The sequence below is a fragment of the Oryx dammah genome, unplaced genomic scaffold, assembly GCF_014754425.2.
Source record: "Oryx dammah isolate SB20612 unplaced genomic scaffold, SCBI_Odam_1.1 HiC_scaffold_27, whole genome shotgun sequence".
Classification (NCBI taxonomy): Eukaryota; Metazoa; Chordata; class Mammalia; order Artiodactyla; family Bovidae; genus Oryx; species Oryx dammah.
The window spans coordinates 108,955,304-108,976,924 of record NW_024070211.1 but is presented as its reverse complement, the minus strand read 5'-3'; the positions used below and the strand labels follow the sequence as shown (position 1 = coordinate 108,976,924).

Genomic DNA, 21,621 nt, shown 5'->3' with positions numbered 1-21,621 from the left:
CAAACACTCTCTATGCCTGTAATCCTCTGCATGCCTGAGTTACCACAGAAGCTTCAGGTGTTGGAAACCCAAGCAATGTTTATCAGCTTAGCCATGGCTCCCCAGGGGATGCCTCAGTGATTGTTAAGAATAAAATGGAATAATCATGACAGGAAATCTTTCCTTCTACCATTCTCTGCTCCTGGTAGTCTTGACCTAGCTGTGGAGACTCTTAAGGCAAGCCACCAGAGCAATTTACTGGACTATTGTTTTTGATTGACAAGGACATGCTGTTTGTTGAGGGAATGACATCGTGGTGCAGCCTTAGGGCAGGAAGGTCATTTAGCATGGTGGGATTGCACACAGCCAGCTGGATCAGAGGGTATCTGAGCAGGATTTTTCTTTTTTAATTACTCTCAAAGCAGTATTTGTTGGTAAGAGGGGACAAAGAGTCAAAAGGAAGGTAAATGAAAGTGACTTGGGCTGGGAAGGAGGATTTTGAAGCAGCATTTTATTGTTTTGTAGTTTCCATTACCTTTTCTACTCTCTTTAAAATCCTCAGGTCTCCCTTTCATTTTTCTTGTCTTTCTTTTGGCTGACAATGGATGGATATTAATTAGCCTTTATTCTTCTTTGTAATGATGAACAGAATCTTACTCAGTCGTTAAAAGTGACAGTGTTTATTTACTCATTTAAACCTGTACAGTACTTGTAACCCAGATGGTAGGAACTGCATTTGCACCCGAGAATTCCTAGCTATGACTTCTCCACCCTCTTTTTGACATGAGAACTCCCGTTTCCAGGGTAACTCCAGATCCTTAGACATAGTCATAGTATCTTGGATTCAGAATGAGGTCATGATACCCTGGGAGTTTGAGGGCGAATGTCCTGTACATTCCTACTGAAGCAAAGCCTCACGTGGTGTTTTCTCAGAAAGGAAGTGAGGGCACAGAAGAAATAGATCAAATGTTGGCTTTTGGTCTATACCCACATGTCCTTTTACCTTGTCATGTCCTAATTGGATTAATTTTTTCTTTGTCACAGTCCTGGGGATGAAAGATGTGCTGGTCTGTGTTGTTATAATCCCAGGAGTTTCTTGATCTTTTTTTTAAATTATTATTTTTTTCTTTTTTAGATTTTGACTGTGCTGAGTCTTCGTTGTGGCACGTGGGCTTTCTGTCTAGTTAATGGCACTCAGGGGCTTCTCTATTTGTGGAGCCTGGGCTCTAGAGTGCAAGGGCTCAGTAGCTGTGGGATCTTAGTTCCCCCACCAGGGATCAAACCCATGTCCCTTGCATTGGAAGGCAGATTCTTAACCACTGGACCACCAGGAAATTCCTTCTTGATCTTTCTTTTTGGGGAGTCACAGGATGGTGGGGCAAGCAGCAGGTGTGGTAGAATTCAACTCACAGCTTTGCAAATGTTCTCAGATCCTAGAAATTCTAGAGAACCCCAGACCTGTGAGTCTCAGGAATTATAATTTACTTGAGAATTTTCTGAAGCCCTAGGGGATAGGAGCCTGTTGATTTAGGCTGTGGACATCATTCTTCAAAGAAAGAGAGCAGGGCGAAAGAGGGTGAAGAGTGGATATGAACTTCGAGGGTCAAATGAAATATTTGGCACCAGTTATCCAAGGATAGGACAATTTCTGTGCCCTTTAAGCTTTATAATCTTAAAGAAAGACATGTGTGTTTTTCTTCCCTGCCCCCATGTTGTATTGTTTATGTGTCAATTATATGGAAAGTCTTTTTACTGTTTGATAGAACTGGGACTACTTGGCCATTGAACAGAGCTCTATTGTGTAATGGATTTTCAACAAGTACATATTAAATGAATGAATAATGCTAATGAGTAAGCAGAAGAGAATGTATTTTTCATGACTTAAAAATGATTTTAATTTTGGTGATGACTTTTGACATCAGAGAAAAGGATAAACAGACCTTTCCAGATACTTTATTTCATACTTTATTTGTGTCTCATTGAGCAGTTGGATATAAGGCAGTTCTTTCTGCAGTGATGGAGATGTCTGTGTCCTCCAGTATGGTAACCACTAATCACATGTGGCTGTCAGCATTTGAAATGTGGCAAGTGTGACTGAGAAATTGCATTATTAAGTTTATTTCAATTTAGTTCATCTAAATATAACTTAGAGAAGCTGCAGAGAGCTAGTGTCTACCACATTGGAAAGCACAGTTTTAAAAGGATACATTTATACAAAAAATTTATTATTTTTTTAATTAAAATTAAATTTTTGTATTATACCAAAATTTTGTATCAGGTATTTTGTAAACCATCATTAGTAAATGAAATGCAAAGGCAATGAGTCCAAGCAGTGTTGTGCATCACCTACAATGTTATCCATTATGTAGATTTTAAAGAACTTGGGTTTTCCTTGTATGACAATGCCTATGGCCTGCCTCCCCAGGGGGTACTTTCTTAGGCAGTTGCATCACCAGATTCCTGTATAGCTTGTCCAAGATTTTTTTCAGAAAGTGCTCAACCCATGTTGTTAAACACTATTATAACTGGTTGTTTCCTATGTGGCAGATTTTGATGATTGCCAGATATGGGGAGTTTGTGACCAGATATGTGAAGACCGAATTGGCCATCACCGGTGCCACTGTGTAGAGGGGTATGTCCTGGAGCGCCAGAAGCACTGCAGAGCTAATTCTTCTTGTGAGTAAATTAAAGACACTCGTGTTTCTGAACAGTAAACTTCTATCCTCTTTGCATAGCAGAAGTCAAAAGAAATATCAGCATTAAGGCAGATGGCGGGTTTGATTACCACAAATCAGATGTGGCCCCTGCTGCTGGAAGAATGGGTCAACATTAACTTCATGCTGTTAGGGACCAACTTGTGGATTAATAGTTGTTGGGTTTTTTAAATTTTATTGATTGCTTGTTCACTTGGGCCTGAAATAGTGTATCATCTACCACGTAAATTTTATGAGTACATTTGACCTATTTTTAGTTAATGTACCTACCACAGGGTGACAAATATCAATAGGCACTGTTTATGCAAAATTTTTTAGAGGTGGTTCAAAATGGACCTGCTAAGTTTGGGTTACAGCTTGTGAAAATGCCTTCATTATAAGAATACTGTGGTATGGAAAAGCCATGAAAATTTTTGTCACTGTGGATTTCTGGGTAATAAGATCTTGACTTCACTCTCTTTTCCCAATTATTATTATTTTTTTCCCACACCTGTTTAAACTGCCATTAGTGTCTTTCTGAAACTGATTTGCCCGTCTATGAGTGGACTCTTTTCTAGTTGTTTTTGTGTAGAAAATACCTGATATGCTGTGGACTAACTTCAGTTACTTATTTATTTTTGAACAGGTGCATACTCATATTTTCAAAAATTTCACATTATTGAGAAGTTATACGACCACCTCCCCACCCCCTATACCCATTCCACTCTCCCCAGTTTCCCACTTCGCCTCTCCTATGGATAATCACTGTTTATTTTAATTCTAGAGATTATTAAATGCATAATTAAGAATATGCAAATATAGACATTTAACTCTATTTTTACATATATGGTAGTGAACTATACATACAGTTCTTCATTTTGCTAATGTTGCATACTATATTTTTAAGGGCTTACCATATCAGTATGGAGAACTCTACTTTAATTTTGTTTTATTTTTATCTGAAGTATAGTTGGTTTCCAGTGTTTCAGGTCTACAGTGATTTTTAATAGTGGCAGAATCCGTTTTTTGGATGTATATAATTTATCTAACTAGTCCTTTAGTGATGAACTTTTATATTATTTCTTATCCTTTGACATTAAGCTTCCCTGGTGGCTCAGAGGTTAAAGCGTCTGCCTCCAATGCGGGAGACCCGGGTTCGATCCCTGGGTTGGGAAGATCCCCTGGAGAAGGAAATGGCAACCCACTCCAGTATTCTTGCCTGGAGAATCCCATGGACGGAGGAGCCTAGTAGGTTACAGTCCATGGGGTCGCAAAGAGTCGGACACGACTGAGCGACTTCACCTTCACCCTTTGACATTAGCAAATCAGACTTCAATGAATAACTGTATTCATTTTGCATTCTTGTAAGTATATGCGTGTAGCAGGTTTGGATCCACCATTGCCATGTTTTTCACATGGGGTGGTTTCCCATTAATCTTTAAAATGGATTTTGTGTTTTACACAATCTTAAGTTGCGCCTGGGGAAAGGTGCCCATATCATCAAAGATACCTCAGTGTCATCGAACCAGCATTTAGGACACTTGAGTTCTTGACAGACTCTGTTCCTAACTTACTGTGATTTTGGACATTTCATTAAACCTCTTTGTGCCTTAATTTGCCCATCTGTAAAATGGGTAAATTGATATGTATTTCTACATACACATTCTGATATGTATTTTCTGAAGGTTTAAAACCAAATAAGAAAACATAGTTGTAAGTTGCTTCATCATCTCTGTTCACTTGAAGGACTGACAATGCCTTCCTTCTTCACATTTAGTTGGTGAGGGCTTTGTGATCTTCTCCAATGGTCGGGATTTGCTAAAGGGTAGCATTCATGGAAACAACTTTCAGATTCTGGCAGAGTCTCAAAATCGTGGATTGGCTGTGGGTGTGGATTTTCACTATCGGCTACGCAGAGTCTTTTGGACTGACATTGTGCAAAATAAGGTAAATAGAAATTTCTGGAGTATAGCTTGGGACCTGATAGAACACCAAGCACAAAGTGTTGATAGTTTTTCATTTTGGGAGGAGTAGGGAGGGAAGTTCCTTTGTTTTCTAACAAAAAAGGCCCTTGAGATATTTTATGTTAATCAGCACCTTTTACAGCTATAGTATTACATGTGACCTGTTAAACAAAGCAGTCTATTATATGGATTAGCCTTGAGCAACTTTTAATTTTATTCGAAATGGAGTCCAAAAGCCTAATTAAAAGAAATAGTAGACATTCTTTCAAAACTGGATAGATATTTGGTAGTAATTTTTGAAACTTGATCATTTAAAATGTAAAAACTATTCTGCTTTCCTGGATGATAAAAATCAGATTTTACCTGCATCTTCTAAATGGAACTGTAATTGAGCATTGGGTAACAAATATTGACAGTATTTTGTTTAACAGCCAAAATTTCATTATGCTCTCTTATTTGGAGAACGTGATGGATCTGATTTCAACTTTGAGTAATGCAACAGAGATTTTTAAAACATAAATTTTAGAGATTCTTAAAGAGTTAAAGATATTTTATTTCTTCTTACATTTCCTTGTACGATTAATAAAATTTTAATTCAGTTAACAGATAAATTCCAAAAATTTTCCAAAAATGGAAACTTTTGGATTATTAGTAGGTCTGATTTAATAACAGCTAGAAATCAAAACAAACCATTTCCACCTGTGCCGCCAAAAATCCACATTGAATTAAACTTTCACTAACTACTTAGGAATTAGAGATGCAGGCTTTTTTAAAAAAAATTGTTTTATATATGCCTCACATGCTTTTAACAAAATGCCCCACCACCTCCTATTAACCCATGATGTAAAATAAAATGTCTCTAGTAAATTTTTTTTTAGTTCAAATGACTGATTTCTACACCAAAGATAAGTCCCTGGAAAACTCTCCCAACTAGTTATGCTTAAGAGGTTTAATAATTTTGGTTTTTCTTTCAGGTTTTTTCAGTTGACATCTCTGGTTCACGTATCAGAGAAGTTCTCGGTGTTTCTATCGAAGACCCAGAGAATCTGGCTGTGGATTGGGTAAATAATAAACTTTATATTGTGGAGACCAGAGTCAACTGCATAGATGTGGTAGATTTGGATGGAAGCCATCGGATTACCCTTATAAGTGAACATTTGGGACATCCTAGAGGAATTGCTGTGGACCCAACTGTTGGGTAAGTTATTTGCAAACATACTGATTTCAGCATTTTTTGAGTTTCATTTCTCCCCCTTTAGATAAAACATCCATTGGCATAGTTGAAGATTCTTTATGCTCTGTACTGTAGAATCCTTGTTTATTTCATATCTCTTTTCATAGCAGCTTTAAAGGGATTAGCTAAATATAATCCAATTTGAGGATGTGCAGTCCAAATATACCTACCAATGTCCTAAAAATATGGAATGTTATTGGGGTATGAATTTTATGCTTAGTGTTTGCCATGTTTACCTGGCTGAGAGATTGAATTCTTTTTTCTGACTCACTCTAATAGTATTGTCACAACTAAACCATTATTAATGTGATCACTCTTAAGTTGTGAAGTTGTTTTAAGCAGTGGATAGATCTAAAACCACTAGGTGGTGTTTTGGAGGGCTTTGAAGAACCCCAGTTCTTTATGCCTCAGTACAGAAAGAATTTAGCAAGAGGCAAAGTGATAGATAAGTGATTTATTAGCATAGGATGTTAGTGTTGCCCTGCTCCGAGTACTTAGTGGGTTACATTTTTATAATCAAAGAAAGAGAGAGGAGGTGGATAAGACCACCTTCTTTTTCATTCTTTGAGTCTTTGGTCATTAATTCCTCCTATTTGTTGGGTGGGAGAGTTTTTGAGGTGTATCTAGGATCATCATGGCACTATGGAAAAAATTCAGATCTCAGTACGAGTGTCTTTCACTTTGAAATATCACCTTTCCCTAAATTAGTATTTTTGTACATGCAAAGAACATGCCCTAGGTGTCATTAATTTGTTGACGTCACTGGGCAGGTTGTAGGCCTTATTTTTCATGATTGTTTTGCTGTTTTGAGGTGTGTCTCATGCTTCTGTTGCATGGTTTTGTTGGTAAGCAATTTAGCTTGGTTTTGTTGTTAAGCACACCAGTCTGGCTTTGATACTATGCCACTTGGTCTGCTTTATAAGTCAAGCAAACCCACATTGTTTGATGATTTTTCCACTACTTTCTTGAGTGCTCTTTAACTTACTGTGTTCTCCCAAAGCCTCCCTAAAGTTCCTTCTCTATCTGCAATCCCTAATGGAGTTTCTAAGCTAACAGTCTGAAGACTCTACCCTGTCCCTACTGGACCTATCCCTTTTAGTGATTTCCTGTTAGAGACTAGTGTTGAGATGTCAGTGTTTTCTCCAGGTATAAATTAAAATTTTCCTGATCTTCACATTTAAGACCAGTTATGTAGAGACTAGCTTTTGCCTAGATTTTCACAGTTGGGTCTTAGAAGTGTTGGATGAACTTGAGACCGCTTAGGTGCTGGTGATAATTCATTTCTATTTCATGATCTGTCCTTCCTTGAAAATGATGTATATGATGTCTAGACTGTGCCTTAGAATGAGGAATTAAGGAGGGAAATGGCTTGATAGATTTTTTTTCCTGGTAGCGTTTTTGCTGGCTGTAAATAGAGAAGTGAAAGATGGGGTCAGGGAACAGGGGAGAAAAATTAAGAAGGTTAGAAGGTAGATAAGCTTTTTTTTTTTTTTTCTTGCCTGCGAATTGTGCATTTTCATAGTTGCTATTTGGAGTTTTTGACGCCCCCCTCCACAATTAGTCCTCACAGTCTCTGATTTTTAATGCTTTAAAATTTCTCTATTGTTTTAAACCTCCATGGTTCTCTTATCAGCTAGAAGAGATTTCCATTGATCCAAACACACAATCTCAAAAGATATTTACTAAGTAAACTTGTAAAATAGCTGATTCTCTCATCTTTTGTTTTTCTTTTGTAGTTATTTATTTTTCTCAGATTGGCAGAATGTTTTTGGAGTACCGAGGATAGAAAGAGCTTACATGGATGGCTCCAACCGTAAAGACTTGGTAACAACAAAGCTGGGATGGCCTGGTGGGATAACCCTGGATTTGGTATCAAAGCGTGTTTACTGGGTTGACTCCCGATTTGATTACATTGAGACTGTAACTTACGATGGACTTAAAAGGTAAGAAGTTTTTGGTTTTTTTTTAATATGTCTTTATAAGTTTGGGAGAAGTACGTAAAATTTATGGGGAAGGATACTGAAGAACTAGAATTAAAAGACTGCTGTGTTGGTTGACATAACTTGAATGATCTTTGTGTTTATATTTGCATGGTGTGACCTGCTCTGAGTTTTAACTTGTTCCATGTTAACACTCAAATTTGATTTCTTTTCTCCAAACCCTCCCCGACTCCCAGATGAAGTACATTATTTTCATTAACTCCTGAGTTCATTTTTCTGGGTCCCTTAGGGTTTGTTTCAGAGAAGGCAATGGCACCCCACTCCAGTACCCTTGCCTGGAAAATCCCATGGATGGAGGAGCCTGGTAGGCTGCAGTCTATGGGGTCGCTAAGAGTCGGACATGACTGAAGAGACTTAGCAGTAGGGTTTGTTTCCAAAGATCATTTTATAGTTTAGTTTTCTATTTTCCCCCTAGTAAATAGGTTTAACATTATCTGGTGGGAATTAACTGGATTATACTGCTCTTATATATTTTTTAAACCTTAAAGAGAAATTCTGACTTTTTACCTAATATGCTTCAAAGGCATTTAAACAACCTTTGAATGCAGACTATGGCATACTTTTTTCCTTCATCTTCTTAGTCAGATTAGAGTTGGCCATAGCTTAATTTAATTGTTAACTATTTTACATCTTCTTTTGGTGTTTTCAAAAACTGGTTAAAACAGCCTTTAACTTTTGACCAAGAAAAATTACTCATGTCTATTTGATTTTTCCAAATGACTTGATCTTATTTTCTCAATTAAAAGACCATGATACTTTTGTTTCTCCTTTATTTGTAAGGATGGTATCACAGTTTGCCACAATCTCTATTTGTTTAAATGAAGAGATTGAGTATTAAGGTTATGACTTTTTATTACTGAAACTGGTTCCCAAGGTGAGAATATGAATTAACTTAATGACAAAAATAATCATATAAATCAGATGACTGAGAAATTGCCTACCTTTTTTCTCTTTCATGAACCATCCTCCACCTCACTTTGTGTGGCCTCAGTGAATGACTGATTCTGTAGATATAGTCATGGCAGCAATGTTGATTTCTTCCCCTTGTCTGGCACTTCTTACCTCTGTTGTCTTCCATTTAAGCAGTTCTGGGCACTCTGTCTCCACTATGTGATTAGCTGACAGTTTAATCAAGCAAAGGCATGTCAGTGGTAGCCCTGTGCTTTCTGCTCTCTAGAGTGACATCAGAAATAGGTGTGTGTTTGCCATGTGTCGAATTTTCCAACTTGCTGTATTGTTCCCTAGTGGCTGAGAAATGGTCAGTGGTGCAGTGTTGTGAGTGGAGTGAGTGTTGAAGGCATCTTCTACCAGACTTCCCATCCCTTGTTACACTCTTTCCCCTAGGAATTTCAGAATGTTTCACATCTTAGCCCTTTTATACGTGGGGCAACCTTAAAAGAATGAAGAACAGGTGGGAAAGCAGTAATTTCTCAAAAAATTTAGCTAGGGCAGGGACTGGTCTATAAGTGCCAAGGCTCGTTTCTAAGAGGCAACATGGAAGTCCTTCTAGCAAGTATTGACAGCAATATACCTGCATCTTAAAATGTATCTTGACTATATATTCTATAGTAGTAGCTAGCAACTTTTTTTTTTTTTTTTGAGACTTCCCTGGTGGCTCAGATGGTAAAGCGTCTGCCTACAGTGCGGGAGACCCGGGTTCAATGTGAACTAATTCTACCTTTAATCAAAACTGTATGGTGTATCTCTTCTGTAACAGGATGACAGTAATTCATGGAGGTGCGAACATTCCTCATCCCTTTTCAATAAGCTTGTTTGAAGGACAGTTGTTCTTCACCGATTGGACAAAGATGGCTGTATTGAAGGCAAACAAGTTCAAGGAGACTGACCCCAGATTGTACTACCGCTCTTCCCTGAAGCCGTTTGGAGTGACTGTTTACCATGGCCTCAGGCAGCCCGATGGTAGGCCCCCCCCCAACAGAGGAAAAACCCTGCTTGGTACAGGCCTTGGTTAGAAAGGTTTTCTCAAAGTTCTCATGAGATTTGGGAGATGTTCTCAAATGTTTGATGGATTATCTAGAGAGTTAAACTAGCTGAAATTAGCTTTGCAGGTCATGGGTATTTTAGAGAAATTGATGTATTTCAGAATTAAAATGCCCAGTCTATAAAGAACATAGAGATGTGTTTAACAGACATTTATTGGCATATGCAGTGTACCAGATCCTGTCTACAGGCTGGAGAAAGAGCAGCAAATACACCAAACTAAAATTACCCATCCTTTGTCTACTGGGAGAAATCTCCTAATTAAACTTTCTAATATTACAGTCAAAGAAGCCAGACCCAGAAGAAGGAAATGATATGCCTAAGCGGCCATTTTATTTGGGTAGTGCCAAAGCTTTTTTTTTTTCTTCTTCTTCCTTGTATGACACCTGTTTAGCATTGGGTTTGGTGTCTCTCAGGATAGTCACTAATCAAAGAAATGAAATATTTTGGTTCAAACACTGTTAAGTTTTATGTTATTTTATAATAAGTTTTGTTTCAAGGTTTTAAACTGACATGACTGAGCTGTGTCCATAGCTCTTTTCTGCATTTGCTTATGCATCAGAGGAAAAAAAAAACACAAGGCTACATTGGAAGAAAGCTTAATATCAGTGAACAGTAATTCAGAGAAAGAAAGATTTAACTTTAAATCTCTAATGCTAAGTGATGAGTCTGGCTTTCTGGAGAAAGACTATAAAGTAATTAGGCTGATTTAAAAACCCAAACAAACCAACCTCTAGAACTGATAGTTTCGGATGACTACCCTTCCTACATAAACAAACACTTCATTGGAAAATATATACTATATATATAAAATATATTATCTATATATATGAAAGTATATACTATATTAGAAAATATCTATTTGGAATGATCAAATTTGGAAAATATATACTATATATATATACTATATATATACACTTTATATATATACTATATATAATATATATACTATATATATACACTTTATATATATACATATATATAATATATATATCATATATATATGAAAGTATATACTATATTAGAAAATATCTATTTGGAATGATCAATTCATGGCTACTAAACTCACATCTGCCCTTGACCAAAAGTATAACCCAGTTTCATCATCTAAATTATATTATTTGCCTCAGAATGATACCTGCCTGTGTTTCTCAAAATGAATCTACTTGAGAAGGTAAAGAGACTATTTGAAAGAGTAAGTTAAAGGATAAGAAAACAATTTCAAAAGCAGACATTTTTAACTTCAGAAGCCTTGCGTACAGTGAACTTTCTGAAGTCATTGCCTTGAGAATTATTTTTAGATGTATAGACTGGTTTGTGTTTCAGACATGTAGGGTTTTGGAATTAGATCTGGATTTGAATGTTAGTTTAGTTGTTTAACAACTAAATAATCTTGAGCAAGTTGTCAAACCTTTTGGAACTTTGGTTTCCTTTTCTGTAAAATTGGGATAATAATGTTTACCTCTTAGAATCTTTGGTGGTAAATTGTCTTACAAAGTAAGTATCCAGGGAGGTTATTTGGGGGAAGTAAAATTTTAATCACTGATGCTAGCAGACAAAGTGATATAGTTACTGGCAGTGATATAGTTACTTGAGTTACCCTCAAGGCTATTCAATTGCAGGATTTTTTTTTTTTTTTTTGGCCACTATCAGTTTAAGAGTAGATTCAAGAGCAGCAATGGAATTGGGAGCAGTTAAATGGATGTATACAGTAATAACCAGTAGTGATGTCTCCAAGGAGTTGCAAACCCATTTCACCCATAGGTCGCAAAATGGCTTCGCATGTCTTGGATAAATAAGCATTTCTATTTGAGATTTAACAATGTGCATTTTCCCTTCCAGCAAGAAATCCATGTGCACATGAAAATGGGGGCTGTCAGCACCTCTGTGTCCTCAGCCACAGAACATTCAATGGTGGTTTGGGTTACCGTTGCAAGTGTAGGCTTGGCTACATTCCGGATTGGGATGACTATCACTGTGTTGGTAAGATCACTTTTGGACTATCTTTCTGACAGTCAGCACAGGGCTGTGCGTGCACTGCTTTGGGACTGGGCCAGCTCCCTGTAGCACTTCTCCACAGCGCATAAGCTTTTGGTAGCCCGTGGGCATCTTCCTTTGTAGGCACCATTCCTTTTGTACAATGAATGTGTTTGAAGATGTAAATTTCCATCATTTGGGACACATTCAGGGTTTCCTTCAGGTGTCATTCCTGAAATCACTTCCTTTCTTTAAACTATGCTCTTGAAATTCATAGAATTTAATTTTGAGCCTTTTACTCTACCACATGTATACCTTTAGATGTTAGTCTTAACCCTAGTGGGAAGCACTTGCCATCACTTTTATTGACTTCTTTTAGCTCACCACTTTGCCAGTCAGGTAATCACTTCTTGATCCCAGCTCGCTTTACTGCTATATTCCAAAGTAAACTCCTAAGTGTTGGGGTAGCTCATTTCTTCATCTGGTATTTACTCATCAGTTCAGATTTTCTCTCTATATCTGCTTCTATGCTCTGGTTTTCATTCGTGCCTTAAATGCATAGTCTTCTTCTTTGATCACCTACACATCTACTCACATTAAAATAACGCTACCTCGTTTTCATCTGATGATGAAATGCACTCCTAAATATTTGTTTCTCTCATTTATTGTCCCTTTGACAACTCTCCGTTTTAATGTTTTTGACACATTCTTACTCCCTGCTGTTACTTCTGGATTAGTATGTAAATTCTCTTATTTTAACTTGAACAAATTTGTTCACTTTGTAGGTCATCCTAGATTCAGATAAAAATCACCCTCACTGCAAAAACCATGTTCTCCTTTTTGATTTCCTGGCCCATTGTCTCTGCCTTCTTCTTTGATTTTACACATCATTTCTTCTTTCCTGTTTCCTTCATTCCTCTCCTTCCTTTCTGCTTTCCTTCCTTTGTTTCTTTCTAAATAATTTACCTGGTTGCTGTTAATCTTCTTTTTTGCTGGTCTTCGCATCTCCTAAACTGCAGTAGGATTCTTGATATAGATCTCTACACAAAAGTTAATGTAACTTGAGAATTTTGATGGAATCATTATTCAGTTAATACCAATTTGGAAATTCAGCATATGGACACCATGTGTTATATAAGTTTAATCCTAAGGATAAATTTCTCAGGGAGAAGTAAGATTGTAATACTTACTGCCTTTATAGTATTTTCCTTCTTTCCATTATTTCCAACTATGTTTTTTACTTATTTTTTGTATTTATTTCAGAATTATCAGATGTGACTTAGGGGTGTAAAAGTAATTTCTCTGGAACTGGGAGAAGGCAAGAACCATGCTGTGGTTGACTGCGGGTGTCCTTCTTTCTACAGCTGCTGAACGGTTTCTGCTCTTTTCATCTAATCTGGCTGTTCGTGGCATCCCACTCACCCTCTCTCACCAGACGGATGTCATCCTTCCAGTGACAGGATCTTCTTCCGTCTTCCTTGGGATTGATTTTGATGCCCGCGAGAAGGCTATCTTTTTTTCAGATACAAAGAAAAACATTATTTATAGACAAAAGCTTGATGGTACAGGTAAGAATGGTTTAAAGTTTTTTTTTTTCTTTCTTGTTTTGTCTGTTTTCAATAATAATACTAATCATTTGCCCTATAAAACTTTTGCATTCACTTCTTAAGCAGGATATTTTACTAAGCTTGCTAAATATTTTTAAATAGGGAAATCTATAAATTAGCTCTAAGCGAACACTTCCTTTATTTTCAGAATAAGTTACAAATGAGACTGCATTTTAAAACAATTATTGATGTAATTGGACAGCTACAAATATTACCATATTGACACTTCATAAAAGGAGGGTTAAATGTATGAAAGCTGTTAATGGGTTAATTGACTAGAGGCTGTTCCCTTTTCAAGCAGCCAGATTGAGCCAATGGGATGATCTCTGTATAGGGTTGCTACACTACCTAAATGGAATAAGAATATTTATTTTTAAAATATATGAATTATATGTAAATATAGATTTAATGTAAGTTTCTAGTTAAGTGGAATTCTGTTAAAACTTCATAATCCTCACAGAAAGATAAATTATAGTCAGTCAGACCTTATCAGTTGGGTACTATCATGATCCAGTACTTTGATTTTACCATCCACTAATCGGTCAAAAACTGAAGTCTGGAAAAAAAAAAGAGTAGCCAGAATAACATAGCAACTAAGAAGGCCAGCTCAGGAACCCACTGTTTAGTTTCAAAACCCGACTTCTCACATTTCTTAGTTGTATAATCTTGGGAATGTTACTGTGAAATAGGAATAATAATAAAGGCACTACATAACTCAATGTTTTTGATAGGATTTTAGGTTAATGCTTTTAAAACACCTAGAATGATGCCTGGAAAATATTAAATATTTTCAGTAAATGTTAGCTAGATAGTTGGATAGCATCACTGACTCAATGGACATGAGTTTGAGCAAACTCTGGAAAATAGTGAAGGCCAGGGAAACCTGGTGTGCTGCAGTTCATGGAGTCACAAAGAGTTGGACATGACTTAGCAACTGAAGAACAACAAAAGCTATTATTGTAGCTGTTATCAATGAAAAACTCTATTACTCTGCTCCACCCTGCCCCAACCTCAGACTTGCTCACTAGAGGTAATTCCTTACCATTCTTTTATCCCCATGTTTCTAAATACTTACACTTACTAATACTTATACTGTTACTAATACTTACTAATAACTGTATTAGTAAGTATTAGTAACAAGTAAGTTACTAATACTTAGTAATGTTTATACCGTTACTGAGTCCAAGCTCATACAACTCACTGCAAGGCAGGCTAGTAAACCTAGAGATGAGTTGTTCCAGCCAGGAATAGCAACTTTACTTGGAAAGCCAACAGACCAAGAAATTGGTGGACTAGTATCCCAAAAAACCATCTTACCCAAGTTAGAATTCAGGCCTCTTTTATATTAAAAGCAGAGAGGATTTTGGCTGGTGAATCCTTTGTCCTTGGAGCTATCCATGTAATCTGTTTACAATGTTCCTATAAACTACCAACAAAGCAAAAGCTGTTCTCTGTTCTGCAACTTTTTATCTCTATAGAAAGAAAGTAGAAAGTATTAGTCACTCAGTCATGTCTGACTCTTTGAGACCCCATAGACTGTAGCCCACTAGACTCCACTGTCCAAGAAATTCTCCAGACAAGAATACTGGAGTGGGTTGCCATTCCCTTCTCCAGGTATCTTCCTGACCCAGGGATCAAACCCACGTCTCCTGCATCACAGACAGGTTCTTTACCACTAGGGCCCCCTGGGAAGCCTTTTATCTGTGTGTGCGTGTGTTCAGTCTCTCAGTCTTGTCCAACTCTTTGCGACCCCATGAGCTATAGCCACCCCGGCACCTCTGTCCAAGGAATTCTCCAGACAAGAAGAGTGGAGTGAGTGGGTTGCTGTTTCCTACTCTAGGGTTTTATCTCCACATGAAAGGAAAATATATACCTTTAAATGTCACAGCCTTGAGAATGGGCTATCCTGTGTATTTTATCCCATAGGCAACATTCCTTTACAAAAGGTGCCGAGCCTGCACGACTAACCACAGGCAGCAGAGAACAAAGGTTAGAGCTAAAGGAATAGATGCAATATGGAATCAGGGTTATTCTTCTCTGTTGCAGTACCTTTTCTTGATTTGTCATTTTAGACATTTATTTTCCTTGTTACAGATAAGGAATCAGCTCTCCTTTTCCCTCCTCTTCTCCCTAAAAAGCTAGAACGTAATTTTTTGTTCACTGCTAAATCAAGTAGTCTTTCATAATGACATTTCTTGAACAAATGTTGATTCCCCCGCCCCCCTCCCCCGGAGTTTAACAATTGCTCCATCTTAATTTGCTTAGTTTCTTCTATAGCTATTATATTTTCCCCAAACAGATCTATCAAATGCTTATCTGCGTATCTACATATTTATCAAATGCAAAATCTGTGATTTTTTTTCCCCACTCTGCTGTATATGTTGAATCTGGCACACAGCTCTTCTGACCTCCATCTGCTGTTTCTCTCTGCTGGTTTTCCTGTTTCTGGCAAGCCATTTATTTCTCTTTCCAGACTTACTTCCATACTTTGCTGAAACACATTATATCATAGCTTTGAATGGGTAGGGTGGTATATAATTTGAGTCTGAATCTACTTTTATTTTGTCCTGCAACTCGATCATTTGACAAGGTGTAGGATGAAAGCAGTTTTACCTTAGAAATTTGAAGACGCTGATGCACTCTCTTCTAGAAGCCCATGTCGGAAGGCCTATGCCATCTGCAGTAGCATTTCAGTGTATATGACCTTTCTGGGAGGAGAGTCTTTTTGTTTCTTTTTGGAAGCTTTTAGAATCTTTTTGTGATCCTTTTTATCTTGAGATTTCTCTCCTATTCTGGGAGTTTTCTTGCCCCTCTTTTTCTATTCAAGCATGTTAGGTTAATCATCTGTTTTCTTATCTTTCCTTTCATAGTTTTCATCTCTATCATTTCGTTCTACTTTCTGTGAGATTTTTTTTTTGGCATTTTAGTTTTAGTCTATCAGATATTTAATTTTCAATGTTGGAGAGCTCCTTCTTGCTCTATGATTATCTCTTTTTAAAAATAAAGCCTTGGACTTCCCTGGTGGTTCACTGGCTAGGACTCCATGCTCCCAAAGCAGGGGGCTCAGATGTGATCCCTGGTCAAGGAACCAGACCCCACATTCCTCAACTAAGACCCAGTGCCAATAAATAAATTAATTAATTGAAAAATAAATTTAATCTTTTCTTAGTCTATGAAGATATTAATTACATTAAATGATTAATTTTTCTCTTTCCATTTCCTTTGGGTTGCTTTTTCTTTTGGGGTTGTTTTCAGATGTCCTTTTTTATGAAGGAAACTTAAATTTCTTTGAGCCTTGTTTGAAAGTAAGAGCAAAGCTATAAAGTGCTGGCCAGGAAGCTATAGGTATGAATGGTCCTCATCAGTTGGTTATCAAGCAGCCTTTTTGTTGAGAAGTTTCCAAATGTCAGTATCAGCAAATCCTTTCTGGAGATAGTCAATTTCTTCTTCTCCTTGTTGGGGTGAGGAGTAAGAGGGAGAAGCTGGTATCTGTGTTCTGGGAGCAGTGCAGATGAGAGGGGGCGGAGGCCCCTTCAGTTCGGTGTTCACAGGCATAATCCTTCCGTGTTCAGTTCTGTGCAGACCCCAGTCCCCTGTCATGCCACATGTCCTCAGCCTGCAGCCTCTCTGCGTGAGTTGCCCCCGAGGGAAAAAAATCTCAGATCTCTTAGAGGGAGCAGAGGAGGGGAGTGTCACAAATGCTCGGGGACTTGGGTTCAGCTGTTCCCCATACCACCTTTTTGATTTATTTATTGGCTGCGGTGAGTCTTCACTGTTGCATGTGGGCTTTCTCTTGTTGAAGCAAGCAAGGGCTACTCTTGCTTGTGATGTGTGGGCTTCTCATTGCAATATCGTCTCTTGTTCCAGCACACAGGCTCTAGGTGTGCAGGCTTCAGTATTTGCTGCTCATGGGCTCTAGAGTCTTGGCTCAGGAGTTGTGGCACATGGGCTTAGTTGCTCCATGGCTTGTGGGATCTTCCCTGACCAGGGATCAAACCGGTGTCCCTTGCATTACAAGGCAGATTCTTAACCACTGGACCACCAGGGAAGCCTCTATACCAGGGTAGTTACTCACCCCTGCCTTTTTCAGAATCTGCTGCCTCTGCATGCAGATAAGCTGAGGCTTCTGCTTGTGTGGGTGTTGGTGCTCACCTCTGCTGGTATATCTCACCTTTTATTTAGTTAGTTACCCCTTCTCCAGTTTCTTTCTCTTCATCTGTTCTTCTACTGGAAGGAAGAGGAGATAAACTTATGGTTAATCGGTTATTTTGAACCAGAAGGCCTTTTTTCTGAGGACTGGAATTACATCTGCAGAGCTACTGCACACAGGCTGTCTCCCGTAGGTGCCTCCACAGGTCAGCTTCCTATAGTTTTGGCAACTGCAGTTCTCATCATGGTTTGCTTTCTTCTTCTTTTTTTTTTTTTTTTTTAATAAATTTCAAGTCCACATGCTGAGAAAATTGCCTTTTAAAATAGTGGTTAAACTCTTTGCACTTTGGTTAGGGAGGTATTATGTTTGCTGTTTTTCCGAGTGAGAAGGTGAAATTCAATGAGTTTATGTGCAAAAACTGTTAGAAGTCAAATTGAAGTCAATATGGGCTGACCCTCAGGGAACTTGCCCCATCAGTGATCCTTTCTCTTCTTCAACATTTTTTGTTCTATTGACTTACCCTCATCAGATATGCTGAAGTCTCTCTCATCCTAAAAATCCTTCAACCCACCCTCTATTTCATGTTCCTCTTTGATTGCAGTCTTCTGTCCTCAAGTTTGTGGACAAGCACCTTGAAAGTTTGGTGTACATTTTTTAAGCCTTACTTCCATATCTACATTTCTCATCTCTTTGCACTATGTCACTTTCTTGAAACCAATCTTATCCTAGTCACCTCCAGTCACTTTGTTATAAACTTTCAGTTCTTATCCTTGGCACCTTAGTCATTTTCTTAAATGTTTTTTCCCCTTGACACAACACACTCCTGAATTTCCTTCTGTTTCTTGACCATTATTTCTACTGTTCCTTAAACATATATTCTTTCAGTTCAGTTCAGTTCAGTCACTCAGTCATGCCCGACTCTTTGCGATGCCATGAACCACAGCACGCCAGGCCTCCCTGTCCATCACCAGCTCCCAGAGTCCACCCAACCCATGTCCATTGAGCCCATGATGCCATCCAGTGATCTCATCCTCTGTCGTCCCCTTCTCCTCCTGCCCTCAATCTTTCCCAGCATCAGGGTCGTTTCAAATGAGTCAGCTGTTTGCATCAGGTGGCCAAAGTATTGGACTTTCAGCTTCAACATCAGTCCTACCAATGAACACCCAGTACTGATCTGCTTTAGGATGGACTGATTGGATCTTCTTGCAGTCCAAGGGACTCTCAAGAGTCTTCTCCAACACCACAGTTCAAAAGCATCAATTCTTCAGCACTCAGATTTCTTTATACTCCAACTCTCACCTCCATACATGACCACTGGAAAAACCATAGCTTTGACTAGATGGACCTTTGTTGACAAAGTAATGTCTCTGCTTTTGAATATGTTGTCTAGGTTGGTCATAACTTTCCTTGCAAGGAGTAAGTGTCTTTTAATTTCATGGCTGCAGTCACCATCTGCGGTGATTTTGGAGCCCCCAAAAATAAAGTCTGACATTGTTTCCACTGTTTCCCCATCTATTTGCCTGAAGTGATGGGACTGGATGCCATGATCTTAGTTTTCTGAATGTTGAGCTTTAAGCCAACTTTTTCACTCTCCTCTTTCAGTTTCATCAAGAGGCTTTTTAGTTCTTCTTCACTTTCTCCCATAAGGGTGGTGTTATCTGCATATCTGAGGTGATTGATATTTCTCCCAGCAATCTTGATTCCAGCTTGTGCTTCCTTCAGCCCAGCATTTCTCATGATGTACTCTGCATATAATTTAAATAAGCAGGGTGACAATATACAGCCTTGAGGTACTCCTTTTCCTATTTGGAACCAGTCTGTTGTTCCATGTCCAGTTAGTTCTTTTTATTTTTATTTTATTTTATTTTTTTAAATTTATTTTTTATTTTACTTTACAATTCTGTATTGGTTTTGCCATACATTGACATGAATCCACCACGGGTGTACATGTGTTCCCAAACATGAACCCCCCTCCCACCCCCCTCCCCACAACATCTCTCTGGGTCATCCCCACGTACCAGCCCCAAGCGTGCCATATCCTGCATCGGACATAGACTGGCAATTCGATTCTTACATGATATTATACATGTTTCAATGCCATTCTCCCAAATCATCTCACCCTTTCCCTCTCCCTCTGAGTCCAAAAGTCCTCTATACACATCTGTGTCTTTTTTGCTGTCCTGCATACAGGGTCATCATTGCCATCTTTCTAAATTCCATATATATGTGTTAGTATACTGTATTGGTGTTTTTCTTTCTGGCTTACTTCACTCTGTATAATCAGCTCCAGTTTCATCCATCTCATCAGAACTGATTCAAATGTATTCTTTTTAACGGCTGAGTAATACTCCATTGTGTATATGTACCACAGCTTTCTTATCCATTCATCTGCTGATGGACATCTAGGTGGCTTCCATGTTCTGGCTATTATAAACAGTGCTGCGATGAACATTGGGGTACATATGTCTCTTTCAGTTCTGGTTTCCTCCGTGTGTATGCCCAGCAGTGGGATTGCTGGGTCATAAGGCAGTTCTATTTGCAAGTTTTTAAGGACTCTCAACACTCTTCTCCATAGTGGCTGTACTAGTTTGCATTCCCACCAACAGTGTAGGAGGGTTCCCTTCTCTCCACACCCTCTCCAGCGTTTATTGCTTGCAGATTTTTGGATCGCAGACATTCTGACTGGTGTGAAGTGGTACCTCATTGTGGTTTTGATTTGCATTTCTCTAATAATGAGTGATGTTGAGCATCTTTTCATGTGTGTGTTAGCCATCCGTATGTCTTCTTTGGAGAAATGTCTATTTAGTTCTTTGGCCCATTTTTTGATTGGGTCGTTTATTTTTCTGGAATTGAGCTGCAGGAGTTGCTTGTATATTTTTGAGATTAGTTGTTTGTCAGTTGCTTCATTTGCTATTATTTTCTCCCATTCGGAAGGCTGTCTTTTCACTTTGCTTATATTTTCCTTTGTTGTGCAGAAGCTTTTAATTTTAATTAGGTCCCATTTGTTTATTTTTGCTTTTATTTCCAGAATTCTGGGAGGTGGATCATAGAGGATCCTGCTGTGATTTATGTCGGAGAGTGTTTTGCCTATGTTCTCCTCTAGGAGTTTTATAGTTTCTGGTCTTACATTTAGATCTTTAATCCATTTTGAGTTTATCTTTGTGTGCGGTGTTAGAAAGTGATCTAGTTTCATTCTTTTACAAGTGGTTGACCAGTTTTTCCAGCACCACTTGTTAAAGAGATTGTCTTTACTCCATTGTATATTCTTGCCTCCTTTGTCAAAGATAAGGTGTCCATAGGTGTGTGGATTTATCTCTGGGCTTTCTATTTTGTTCCATTGATCTATATTTCTGTCTTTGTGCCAATACCATACTGTCTTGATGACTGTGGCTTTGTAGTAGAGCCTGAAGTCAGGCAGGTTGATTCCTCCAGTTCCATTCTTCTTTCTCAAGATTGCTTTGGCTATTCGTGGTTTTTTGTATTTCCATACAAATCTTGAAATTATTTGTTCTAGTTCTGTGAAAAATATTTCTGGAAGCTTGATAGGGATTGCATTGAATTTGTAAATTGCTTTGGGTAGTATACTCATTTTCACTATATTGATTCTTCCAATCCATGAGCGTGGTATATTTCTCCATCTATTAGTGTCCTCTTTGATTTCTTTCATCAGTGTTTTATAGTTTTCTATATATAGGTCTTTAGTTTCTTTAGGTAGATATATTCCTAAGTATTTTATTCTTTTTGTTGCAATGGTGAATGGAATTATTTCCTTAATTTCTTTTTCTACTTTCTCACTATTAGTGTATAGGAATGCAAGGGATTTCTGTGTGTTGATTGTATATCCTGCAACTTTACTATATTCATTAATTAGCTCTAGTAATTTTCTGGTAGAGTCTTTAGGGTTTTCTATGTAGAGGATCATGTCATCTGCAAACAGTGAGAGTTTTACTTCTTCTTTTCCAATTTGGATTCCTTTTATTTCTTTTTCTGCTCTGATTGCTGTGGCTAAAACTTCC

The 21,621-nt window shown here is 38.0% G+C and overlaps 1 protein-coding gene across 1 annotated transcript in view; it reads left to right on the top strand.

The window, feature by feature from the left end:
• Positions 1–21,621, top strand: part of LRP2 (LDL receptor related protein 2) — a 151,015-nt gene that overhangs the window by 24,822 nt on the left and 104,572 nt on the right. The window contains exons 10-16 of the mRNA XM_040227939.1: positions 2,527–2,655; positions 4,450–4,619; positions 5,611–5,834; positions 7,607–7,813; positions 9,588–9,790; positions 11,714–11,854; positions 13,213–13,416. Of these exons, the coding sequence (XP_040083873.1) occupies positions 2,527–2,655; positions 4,450–4,619; positions 5,611–5,834; positions 7,607–7,813; positions 9,588–9,790; positions 11,714–11,854; positions 13,213–13,416 (1,278 nt within the window). The remainder of the gene's footprint in view (positions 1–2,526; positions 2,656–4,449; positions 4,620–5,610; positions 5,835–7,606; positions 7,814–9,587; positions 9,791–11,713; positions 11,855–13,212; positions 13,417–21,621) is intronic.